Source organism: Sphaeramia orbicularis, chromosome 15 (genome assembly GCF_902148855.1).
Source record: "Sphaeramia orbicularis chromosome 15, fSphaOr1.1, whole genome shotgun sequence".
NCBI classification, from domain to species: domain Eukaryota; kingdom Metazoa; phylum Chordata; class Actinopteri; order Kurtiformes; family Apogonidae; genus Sphaeramia; species Sphaeramia orbicularis.
The window spans coordinates 32,243,607-32,257,072 of NC_043971.1; the positions used below are offsets into that span (position 1 = coordinate 32,243,607).

General features: G+C 36.7%; 1 protein-coding gene across 2 annotated transcripts in view; it reads right to left on the bottom strand.

The window, feature by feature from the left end:
• adam12b (ADAM metallopeptidase domain 12b) overlaps positions 1-13,466 on the bottom strand; it is a 147,899-nt gene that overhangs the window by 76,595 nt on the left and 57,838 nt on the right. For both annotated transcript variants that reach the window (XM_030155523.1, XM_030155522.1), the window contains exons 4-5: positions 7,598-7,676; positions 1,955-2,031 (exon numbers count right to left, since the gene is read on the bottom strand). In XM_030155523.1, the coding sequence (XP_030011383.1) occupies positions 1,955-2,031; positions 7,598-7,676 (156 nt within the window). The remainder of the gene's footprint in view (positions 1-1,954; positions 2,032-7,597; positions 7,677-13,466) is intronic.

The following is a 13,466-nucleotide window of genomic DNA, read 5'->3' on the forward strand; positions in this document are numbered from 1 at the left end:
GAATATGACTAAAAATAGCACACACAAATGGAATATGAAACAAAAGACGTAGCCTTTTTTTCCCATGCCCACTTTTACTGAAAGCTGTATAAAACTACAACAGGACCCTTTGAACCTGAACTCCGCTTAGTTTTGTGCAGAAAAGCCCTTTCATAGTCTCAACATCATCACACTTTAACACTAGTGTCATTTGCATTGGTCTTGAACTGACTACATGTTAATAAGAACTCTATTTAACCCTTTCATGCATGAATTATGAGAACCTTAGTCAATATTTTTTTCTTGAGTGTTTTTATTCCTCTTTTAGGCATGAAAAAAACAATGCAAATGATTTTTTTTTTTTTTTATGAACCTATTTTTCATGTAGTCACAAAAATGTCCACTCAGCTGGACACCATGCATTTAATTTTTGAAGCAAAGAAACATGCATTGATTTGATTTTGATTTGATTTATTTATTTATTTTGAACATGCAAAAAAACAAAACAAAACAAAACAAAAACAAAACAAAATAAAAACAAAATAAAACATTCAAATGGACAGAATCTATCTCCAAGCACATACAAGTCTGAATTTTGCATGGTCGAAAAGGAGTAGGAAGAAGTATGAACTTATTTAATCCTACCCCTCAGTGCTTTTACACCTTTATCGCTAACTTGATACAAGAATCAAACAATAATATTTTCCTAATTTTAACATCAGACCACAACAAATACATAATGCAGTAACTGAATTACACCCAACAATATGATCATGGCAGTCCAATCATACAAGCAGACTCAACAATTCAACCATTTTCGTCAATAATTACAGCATATTTATCAGTATTTGTATATGTATTTAAGACTCATCTTCAGAAAGTGATATACTGTGTGAAAACTATGAAATAAAACCATTTTTAATGCTGTTAATTGCTCAATCACTAATGTATTCTCACATTTTATCATACTCTAATATTAATTATTACTCATTTCATGGAGATAATATCCTCCTGAGACCCAGGAAATTGACAGTTTTAGCTGTTTTACATTAAAAAACTGTCTTGACTGGAAACTGCATTACACAACAGTTTTTTCAGATACATTTTAAAAATTATTTTTATTTATTGATTGATTTTTTAATGGAATGTCTTTTGCATTTTTTTTAAGTAAACCTGTCAAACTTTAGTCCCCTACAAAGGAAAAAATGCATTGCTGGGTTTCAGGAGGATATGCAAAAAAAAAAAAAAAAAAAACTTTTTGTTCCAGAAAACTGTTAATTACAGTCTAATAACAATTAGCAACTGATTCACACTAAAACATGTTACTGCAGATCAGGTTTATCATGAGCAGCAAAATTACAATAATTTTATGAACTGCAGTGTTTGGGATGATGCATAAGCGTCCACTGTGTTGGCTGATATGGAAGTAAAACAACAAAACCCATGAATATTCGAGGACAGCTGGGGAATATCTGTCCACTGTAGCGACCAGTATGCATGAAAGGGTTAATATAAGATCGAGGATATATTTTGCCACAGTTGTTAATAGCTTTAATATTCTTTGTCATTAGTTGTTGTTGTGTTTCTAAAAGGCCTTCATGGCATGCTGAACATTTCCGGAAATGTTGGCTGTTTAATTAAGCAGGAGATGACGTAGCGCATCTCTGCTCTCTTTGTTGAAATCTCAAATCTCGGTCATTAGCAACAGCAAGACACCAATTACTAAGAAAACCAGTGTGTGAATATTTACTGGGTCCCTCTATGGACAAAGACAATGAGGTGTGACATTTTCCTCAATTCCTGCGGGTGACCAGTCGCACATACTAACTATCTGACAGCGTGCTAAAGGGTTTTAAGACCGATGGGCTGCTGTGCAGAATGACTTAAGTAAATATAAACACTGAAGCGGCAAATAGCAGTTAAAGGGCAGTGTTGAGATGCTGCTTGAATACAAAAAGTTGATCATGTTTCTTACCGAAGGCCTGAGCAGGTGCTGAGGGTGACATCGGAGTTTGGTTGCTCCAAAACGACCCCGTGATAGTAACAGTTATTCTATAAAAAAAGGACACATTTAAGTAAAAAAATGTCACAAACTGATTAAAATAACACTAAAAACTTGAACATGACAAATCTGAGATGCTTGAGATGCTTTTAAGGAACATTGTTGTTATACTTTTAGTAGCTTTTAAAATAATGGTGACTGCGGGGCAAGGTTATTATCGTAAACAAAGACTAATGAAACGACGAAAACTAGAATTGTAAAACCATTTTTGTTAACTGAAATAAATAAAAACTATAATCAAAAGAAAAAAACTAGAAGCACTCGGAGAGCGCAGACCTCCGCCAAGGCTGATCAGTGCCCCCCCCCCCCCCCCCCCCCCCCCCCCCCCCCCCGTGGGCTCCCCCACCCCCGATCACCACCAAAATTTAATCATTTCTTCCTTATCCCATTTCCAACAAACCCTGAAAATTTCATCCAAATCTGTCCATAACTTTTTGAGTTATGTTGCACACTAACGGACAGACAAACAAACAAACAAACTGACAAACAAACAAACCCTGGCAAAAACATAACCTCCTTGGCGGAGGTAATGATAACAAACTGAAACTGTATTGTGTGCTTACAAAACTAACTAAAATATATAAAAATTCTGGATAAAATTCCCTTCGTTTTCATCTTTGTCAATGACGGACTGATATAAAATCGATTTATTTCCCTCAAGCAGTTTTAGCTGCTGGCACCATATGATATTTAACGGTCCGTCACTTCTCGTCACTTGTGGTTTAGAGTCGTCTTCTGGTCCCCACTCTACCTGGAAACATGGAGACTAAACATGGGAGAAAGCAGCAGAGTCCCGTCTGCGGTTTATTTGAATTCAACGGCAAAGAAGATAAAAGATATAAAGAAACTAAAACTAAAGTAAAACTAAGCATTTAGAAAATAACGAAAACTAATAAAAACTAGCAAACCTGCTCTAAAAACTAATTCAAACTGACTGAATTAGAGAAAAAAAGTCAAAACTAAATAAAACTAAACTATAATGAAAAATCCAAAACTATTAGAACCTTGCTACGGGGAGGCATAAGATACCAATGGAATTCAAACCCCTGGACTTTCTGACCTGTCTCCTGCACCACAAGACCAATGCCTTTGAAAGAATATGGAAACCATTCACTGATGATATTAATGTCAATATATCTGCTATAATGACAAGAGCATTTATATAAAAATGATTTTCTCTCAACCCAGCTTCCATTGTATTGTACACTGTACTGTACCTCTCATATGTGTAGCCTGGAAGATATGTGTGTGTGCATATATATATATAAATATATATAAATATATATATACATATATATATATATATATATATATATATATATATATATATATATATATATATATATATATATATATATATATATATAATTTTTTAAATTTATTTTCTGACCACTCCCAGCCTGTGTTTTGTGTTTTGTTTAATTATTTTGTTTTATGTGTGTTTAACAAAGAAAAAAAAAAAACAATAAACACATTTATATATATAAAAAGATAAATAATAATGGTGATGTCTTATATGTATGTTCTCATCAGTTTTATGTTTGTCTTTAGTACTGACTTTCATTGGGTTTATGTATATAAGTGTGGATGTATGGCAGTGATTTCCATTTTGTGTAACTTCTGCTGCTGCTGTCTTGCCCAGGACAACATTGTAAAATGTAATGTGCATGTGAATGTAAAACATGTGAATTATCCATTACAAAATCAAATAAAAACTTCAATAAAAAAAAAAAAAAAAAATTACAATAAAAAAACATTTTGAATCCTTTCATGCTGAGTTCTCCCCTGAGATCAAAAACAGAATGGGGTCAAATGAGGGTAAATTATGTTGATTTAACTGTGTAAGCTCTGTAAAACACAGTGTCCTTCACTACTTCTGGATAACAACAGCGATTCTGAAATTAATACAACCTACCCATTTGAGGGGAGAGGCAGAAAACCTGACACAGATGGGAAGTGACAGTAATATGGTAATTGTTTTCCTTCATTATTCCAGCAGAGCAGTCTAGTAGAAGACAGAGAGGACATCTAAGGCTACTCTGAAAATATTTATGGAGGAGGAAGGACGGAGGTGGAATTCAGATAGTATTCCATGAATTTGGTCAATATAAAGAAAGTACAGTATCTGAAAACACTGTAACATTCACTCATCTTTTACACAAGGAAACCACAGGGAGAGTTCATGTTTAATCTAGAAAAGGTGTTCTTGGGATTTTTTGTTACATAAGAGGTAAGGTAAGGTAAAGTAAGGTAAAGTAAGGTAAAGTAAGGTAAGGTAAGGTAAGGTAAGGTAAGGTAAGATAAGATAAGATAAGATAAGATAAGATAAGATAAGATAAGATAAGATAAGATAAGATAAGATAAGATAAGATAAGATAAGATAAGATGAGATAAGATGAGATGAGATGAGATGAGATGAGATAAGATGAGATGAGATGAGGTGAAAAATATAAATACAAATTACACCTAAAAAAACTGAATTAGATATAACTAGAAGCACTCGGAGAGCGCAGACCTCCGCCAAGGCTGATCAGTGGGCCCCCCCACCCCCGATCACCACCAAAATTTAATCATTTCTTCCTTATCCCATTTCCAAAAAACCCTGAAAATTTCATCCAAATCTGTCCATAACTTTTTGAGTTATGTTGCACACTAACGGACAGACAAACAAACAGACAGACAGACAAACAAACCCTGGCAAAAACATAACCTCCTTGGCGGAGGTAATAATATCTAAAAAATGTCAACTCAAAGGGGGTAGCTTTAGTATGTACATACATTTCACAGTTTACAGAATTGCAGATTTAATGTGAATACATGTTTAGTCTGAACAATTTTTTAAGCTATTCCCTGAAACAAGAAACTCCAACATAGGAAACACACCAATTTTGCTATGAGTTCTTAATTACCTCCGCCAAGGAGGTTATGTTTTTGCCAGGGTTTGTTTGTTTGTTTGTCTGTTTGTTTGTTTGTCTGTCTGTTAGTGTGCAACATAACTCAAAAAGTTATGGACAGATTTGGATGAAATTTTCAGGGTTTGTTGGAAATGGGATAAGGAAGAAATGATTAAATTTTGGTGGTGATCGGGGGTGGGGGGGCCCACGGGGGGGTGCACTGATCAGCCTTGGCGGAGGTCTGCACTCTCCGAGTGCTTCTAGTTTTGATTGTGTTTTTGTAGTTAATTAGTATTAGTATACTTAATAGTATATTTTCAGATTAGCAACAGATTTTTTTTTTAATATATTCACTGACATGAGGCTGATTAGAGCTCAATGACGGCTGGAACTGCAGGAGGGGGAGGGTGTATTTGAAACTACTTATACTTGACAGTGTGATGCAATGCTTGTAACATTCGTCCACTCAGAATTAAAGGCAAGAGACAAAGAGCTGAAAGTGCGGTTTGCATAACTTTTCATGAAATGAAATGAAAAAGAAAAAAAAAAAACATTATAAAGTGAGCTGTCAACCTGTCCTCAAAACTGTTGAATGCAACTCAAATTTCAATCCAATTTAGCAGACAATGAGCAAGAAACTGCTGTGTTAAATGAGAAAGCACTTTTGTGTCATAAATCAAGCTATTCTGCAACATCATAGCAACGCTTCCCAGCCGTTAAGTGCCTGTCCAAATGCCTACCAGCTGTCATGCCATAAAACAACCCTTCTACTTAAGCTCGAGCCAAAAATACAGTATTATGAGACAAAATATCATTTTAACAATTGCATTTTTTTTTAAATTTAAAGCTGCGTATGACTTTTGTCACCAATTTTTCATCAAATCTATAAAACCTGAATCAGAGCCTAAGTATCATGAATCCAGAAGTCTTTCTGTGATTACACACCTGAATCTCTTCCTTCATGGTGAACAACTTCAAAGTTGACTCCATCACAAGCAGTCTGTTTGTTTACATACCAAGCTGGTAGGTCACTTGGGCATGTTCAGAAATTTGTCACAAAGTGCATTGTGGGAATGGGAATTCCACGCAGCCGCAGTATAGCCACAGCAGCAACAAACATGGAAACAGCTTCATTGCTTCTTGCTGCTGCAGCTGCGGTTGTGTGGAATTCCGAAAAGGCCAGAGTGATAGTTTGGTTTCTGTTTCAGTTTTGTCTGTAAACAAACAAACGGCTTGTGATGGAGTCAACTTCGAAGTTGTTCACCATGACTGAAGTGATTCAGGTGCGTAATCACGGAAAGACTAATGGATTTCGTGATAATTAGGCTATAATTCGGGTTTACAGATTTGATGAAAAATTGGAGACAAAAGTCATGCGCAGCTTTAAACTAAACCATTTCTAACCCATAAAAACCCAGTGTTAGTTTTGTGTCAGTTCCCAAATGATTTTTTTCTCTATTTATCCTTTCTTAAAGCTGCGGGAGACTTTTGTGACCAATTTTTCATCAAATCTGTAAAACCTCAGTCATAGCCTAAGTATCATGAATCTGTAAGTCTTTCTGCATTATGGTGAACAATGTTGAAGTGTCATCCACCATAAACAGACCATGTGTTTACAAACAGAGCTGGGATGTAACTCGGGCATCTTCGGAATTTTGTCACGACGTGCATTGTGGGAAACGCCGGTTCGCTCCGCTGTCTGACAGCGGCAGCTGCTACAGACACAAGGTGGAAACGGCAGGAGCTCCCTTGCCCTCTATGCATATTCCTCCAGCCGTTTCCGCATTTCAGCCGTTTCTGCGCGTTTTTTTCATCCATATAATATCATGTGGTCGCACTGCTGCTGCCGCTGTCAGGTGGTGGCGCGAGCCTCCGTTTCCCACGATGCATGTCGCAACAAAATTCCGAAGATGCCCGAGTTACCTCCCGGCTCTGTTTGTAAACACATGGTTTGTTTATGGTGGATGGCGCTAAGAAATTGTTCACCATAATGCAAGAGATTCAGGTGAGTAATCACAGAAAGACTTACAGATTCATGATACTTAGGCTATGACTGAGGTTTTACAGATTTGATGAAAAATTGGTCACAAAAGTCTCCCGCACCTTTAAGTGATTCATCACCATTTATTATAATGTTACTTCTGTATTTTGCATTTTTCACTGTAAAACTATTGATGCACTTGCAAACTAAAATTAACTAAAAACTAAGTCCACAGAAATAAACATGAAAGACAAATTCAAAATAAACACATAACATTTTTTTTAAAGAGATCTGGATGAAATAAATCACAGGTCAGCTATCAAAAGGAGATTCCATATTTTCTAATCCTGATGGCCATGTTGGCTGAAAAACAGCATGTATCAAGTACAGCTTATCAACACAAGTAGGCCACAGGACAGATCAGCAAAGCTACGAGGTTTCAAATCTGTTCACGTGCTCAAAAAAACAAAAACAAAAACAAAATCATGCAGTTATTGCTCATATCATATTATATTGTATCATTTTTATTCTGAAGTTGACTCTGATGAACTATACTGGGAGGTTCATGTTTAAAAAAAATGACCTTTTTTTTTAAAGTGTTGGATTTTACAGCGTGATTCCAGAGCACCACTGTAGGTCAATCCCACCATAAATGTCAAAAGCACTCGAGTGCCACCGTACCGTAAAGTTGTGAGCACCGGTGACTGCACTTCCATCCTCCAGGTAATGTGTCTCAGTGTAATGGCTTGCAAAAAGACCCCTAAAGAAGAGAAAAGAAAAGGAGAAAAACACATCAAACACCTACATGTAGTTAAAAAAAAAAAAAAAAATAGGAGAAAAAGCCAGTTCTAAAAGCTCAAAAGAGGACTCAACCTCTTCGTTCACCCTTTATGCAGATTCAGTGTCGCTTGTGAGGATTTAGGGAAGATATGCTAGCAATATTTGGCATTCTGAGGCTCCGAGAGACTTGATTTTCGGTGAATTTATTAGGTGATTTGTACATGTCCTTGAATCCCCTGGCATTCTGCTAGACTGAGTAGAATCCCTGCTGAGGCAATTATTTTGGGCATGTGTGTCGCTATGCATGCGTGTGTGTGCGTTTGCGAGTATGCGTGTGTATAAGGCCGTATTTTATATTAACTTTGTGTGTCGTCTTCCTCAGGCCATGAGCAGATGGACACAGTGAGCCCCACCCCAAGCATTGGCAAAGGAGCAGCAGGAACACCCATCTTTTGCAGCTGCATAATCACACTGACATCAGGCAGGATGATCTCAGGATGTGTGTGCATATGTGTGTGTGTGTGTGAGAGAGAGAGAGAGAGAGAGAGAGAGAGAGAGAGAGAGGGAGAGGACATAGTTGCAAGTGAAAACCACCAGACATTGACAGCTTTATTTCTGCAAGCCTGTATGTGACACGATTTAAGGTTGTGGAATATTTCCAAAGGTGACTATAAAGAAAAGTAGCAGCTTTAAAGTTGAATGCTACATGCAAAACTGTCCAAAACACATTAGTATAAAGACAGAAAATGATACGTAGAGGATTAAACTTTGGAACGGTTTGTAGGAATCCTGCAGAGCTTGCAATGCACCAATAAAACCATATTAGCTGGGAGGGTCTTAAACTAATAATATTGAAGTTCTCTTTGCTAGTTTTACATTTTAAGTTGTCATTTTTATGGCCTGTTAAAATAAAAAAAAAAGTGCCTTAATCTTCTTTCGGTCTAACTCTGACCATACAGGACTTTACTTCATTAAATACATATTATCGCTTTAATGTGCCTTATCATGCCATTAGCAAGCACTAAACCAAATCTGATAAGTCGGCAGCTGGTAATCACTTCAACTGAGCATGTCGCATTAAAATGGGCGACACTTTGTCTCTGTATTAAAAGGTTTCACATGCATAAAGAGAAAAAAAAACAAAACTAAACTAAAATTAAATGTAGCGGCTATTTGTTATCAAAATTAAATCAACTTAAAGGTGACTGAACTTAAGACTTTAACATAACTCAAATAACCACTAGATGCACCATGGGTTTGTGGTTTACGCAGTCAAAAATACAATGTCCATATCACAGATGTAGTTCAAGTGGTTTATTTTCGAGATTTTGCAGGCAAACAACAACTAAGGCCTTTTGTGCCGTCTCTCCTGCTCATCCTGTCTGACTGTCTGTTAAAAAAAACCATAGGCCCACCCAGGTGCATGCTGGTCTAACTTTGTGCTCCCTATTTATACCCAGGTGCCCACGGTCTAAACCAGGGCTGTCAAACTCAGATCCTCGAGGGCCGGTATCCTGCATGTTTTAGATGTTTCTCTCTTCCATCACACCTGGAAGCCATTACATCATTATCAGGCTTCTGCAGAGAATGATGATGAGCTGATCATTAATTGAACCAGGTGTGGCTGGAAGAGGGAAACATCTAAAACATGCAGGATACCGGCCCTCGAGGACCGGAGTTTGACACCTGTGGTCTAAACCAATAAGACAACACAAAATAAAAAGGTGCTAAATACCAAAGAATGAAAAGAATAACTATAAAATCAAAAAATATATTCTAAATATTAAACAAACAAAAAATAAACAATTAGCTAAAAAAAATACTATGTTAGTAAACAAAAAAGGTAAATTAACTTTAAACAAAAAACTAAACCGACAAATAGCTCCAACAGTAAATAATGGAAGACGCTGTGCAAATGCTATGCTACTATAAAAGTCACATCGGCATATTTGGAGCTGAGGAAGGTTTTTTTTTTTTTTTGTCTGTAATTCCAAGCAAATGCTCCAGTGTTGCATTTGGGTGCAGGTTTGGGAAAAGCTGGCTTAGAGCAGAGTGGCACGAGCCCCTGGTACGATGACACATAGTGTATTAAAGCTTTGGGCTTTACATGGTGGAGTCTGTCTGTAATCAACTCTTTGGCAAGACTACACAGGGTTTACAGGCCCATGAATATTTACTGTGTGTTTCGATGGCACTTCCCACTACCCTTGCTCAGTACCTTTCAGTTCTGTGATGTTGAACTGGGTGTCTTTTGCATCTAAAAAATGACCCCTTTGGTGATCTGATGCTTGGCATTTCCATTTCTATTCTGTTCTGATGTTTCCCACAGTGCTGAAAAATACTGGAATGCTCAGGGTTGGCTTTTATTTCTCCCTCTCCAATGAGCACTTTCTATTCAGAAAAAAAAAAAAAGAAAAAAAAAAAGAATTGGACATTTTCAGCCCTACTCCCTTCGTTCCCTCTCTTAGTCATGCTGTTTTTCTCTGAATACGTGATTAGGCCTCTTTTCTTAGCAGTACCTTCAGTCCTGTTTATGTTGAGGGGAACATGCAGCTTATCAAAGGCAATTTCAACTAAAAATGGCCTCAATACAGATCTCTCAAAAACCCAGCATGAATTTGCTAAGTGCTCCTTCAAATTTTCATCCATATTGTTATAAAACAGTTACATATTGAAAAAGCACCAACTGTATATGATTGGGACAACAATGGATGGCGTCTGATGGATGTAAAACATGAGGAAAATCATGCTTTTCGAAGCACAAAATGCATTTTTTCCTTTCAAAGATGTGACTTAAATCTCTTGCAACCGCCGGAGTCAATAAATATCGATTCAGTGCTCCTAAGTGTGTGTTGCGATTCATTAGACACAATCCAACATCTAATTAAAGATTCACTTATAGTCGCCCAGGTTAATGGTGATAAATGAGCGGCTCTTTAATAAATAGCTCTTCAGGGAAGCAGAGAATATAGTTATTTATCTTAAAAATAAATATCCCTTCTTTTTTTATCTATCATATTACAAATTCCTCTTCAGGGTTAATTTAAGTTCTCAAAAAAGGCGTCTTTTATTTCTTACCCTGAGCTTATATAAACAAGGACATTTCTCACATTTCATTGTAGAGGCCTGTGTATACATGCCACATTCTCATGAAAGCTATTTTTTTGTTGACCTTTCAAAGTCTGATCCTTGACATGTCGGTGGAATGTATGTTTACGATTACTTTCCGTAATTGGATTCCTGCTGTGTACCTTGCAGAATCAATGAACGGCTATCAGAGAAACACAACACGCAACACACAGGCACTTCTATTCAAAAGTGCAGCAGGAAAACTCTACAGGACCTTCAACATACAAAGAAAATGATCTTTTCTGTAGGTAGTGAGCCCTGCGGTTGTTGACACTAAATAAATGTTTTTGATGAGTTTTATTTTAAATGAACAAATCACCTCCACTCGACAGAACTCATTACAACCACATAAATCAATGAAGCTGAACCAGGATGTGTCCGAGGTTGTTTACATGAGTTTGTGTTTTTACTTTTTTTTTTTTTTTTTTTGCAGGCATCCAGAAAATACAATGTTCTGCACAAATTTAAAGTGCACAGCCCCATTTACATATATTTGACTCTGTGCCTCATGTAATAACTCACCATTACACAAAACCCCTTGAGCATGAAACCATTTGAGAGAAATGTGGCTCCTCTTGCAGTCTCTGCTTCCTTTGAAGACTGCTAACTTGGTGATTTCTTTTAATCCCCTCTTCCCCACGAGCCTAACCCTAAGCCTTCCTATAGCTGCTACTTATGGTACAGTATGCCTGATTTGAGAGAGTGGAGACAAATGTGGAGGAGAGATGAGAAGAAGAGGGGAGGAACTAAAGAGGTGTGGTTGACAAGTCTAATTCTATTTCCACATACGACTGCGTTCTAAATTGATTTACATACAGCTCAGTGTCCCTCCAGCTTAGACTTGGCTCTGGTTAGTGCACTGGAGTGTACAAAGCCAGCAGAGCCAGGGAAAACCACGGAGAGACGGAGATGGAGGAAGGGGGGAGTGGAGGGAGCAAAACAGCAAAATCCCTGAACTGCAGAATTAAAGGAGTGCCTCCCGAATCACTCCCCACTCCCTCTCTCCCTCTCTCTCTCTGGCTTTAACACAGTAATCATTTTGGCAGCAGCCTTTCCCGCATAGTTCTGTGAGTAAAGTGTGTCCAAACAAGTTATCTTACTGGAATTTACATTCAAAGAGGAGCAGACTACAGCCACGCTCATGGCTTGGAGCTGAATGCTAATTTGAGCAACATGCTCACAGTAACAACGCTAACATGTTCTTGTTCCATATATGATAATGCAAACCCAAATCGTTCGCCAGAAGAAAATGTTGCCATGGCGTGTCTCTGAAACAGATACATCTAATACACCATGTACACTGTAAAAGAAAAAATCTGTATTTCAACGGAATTTTCACTGTTTATTTTACAGATTTTTCCTGTATTTTTAAGATACAGGAAAATATCAATGAAATGACAAAAATAGACTGTGATTTTATATGTCAAATGTTAAATAACATGAAAAAACTGTAACTGTGAATAACCGTAAAATTTCAATTTTTTAAAAGAAATGCTTTCTTTTTTCACAGAAAAATAGTTAAAATACATTTGCAACTGTATCGTAATTTCACAAATATTTCTTTTCTATTTATGAGATTAAACTATTAATTTAAAGTTTAATACTGTAAAAAAAAAAAAAAAAAAAAAAACTAGAAGACTAGAAGCACTCGGAGAGCGCAGACCTCCGCCAAGGCTGATCAGTGGCCCTCCCCGTGGGCCCCCCCACGCCAAGGAGGTTATGTTTTTGCCAGGGTTTGTTTGTCTGTCTGTCTGTCTGTTTGTCTGTCCGTTAGTGTGCAACATAACTCAAAAAGTTATGGACAGATTTTGATGAAATTTTCTGGTCTGCGCCCCCCCCGTGGGCCCCCCCACCCCCGATCACCACCAAAATTTAATCATTTCTTCCTTATCCCATTTCCAACAAACCCTGAAAATTTCATCAAAATCTGTCCATAACTTTTTCAGTTATGTTGCACACTAACGGACAGACAAACAGACAGACAGACAAACCCTGGCAAAAACATAACCTCCTTGGCGGAGGTAATAATAAAACGAGATAAAATTACTGACAATTAACCGTAAAAAAAGTATTTGCTCTGTAAGTTTAACAAGACTTGTTTGTTAATTGACAAATATCTTGTGTAATTACGGGAGGTTTCACAACAAAAATGTTGAATAAATGTATTTTTGTGAATGTATAACATGTATAAGCACTGATAAACTGTCAAAATACACTTTTTATCAGTGGATTGTACAACTTAGTCTCATTGAAAATTATTTATATATATATTTATAGGTAATTTGATCTTGATTTTTTTTTTTCATACATGTAAATATTCTTTGTTAAACATTAAAAAGTAAAAAAAAAAAAAAAACGGACAAAATCTCATGTAAAGTTACAGCAAAAAACTATTTTAATTATGGAAAATTACCGTATTTTTACGAGATGGTTATTTTCCCTTACTTAACAGTATTTTTTTGGCACCCCTGCTGCCGGAATAACACCGTTTTTTTATGTTTGTTTGTTTTTTTTTACAGTGTACTGTATATTAACATGGTAGAGTTTTACAGCTCATGACACGCATAAATGGAAGACAACATATTCACTGATTTCACTGAAAGTACTGTCATCCTGAATTATGTTAGTGTTAAGGACGAAT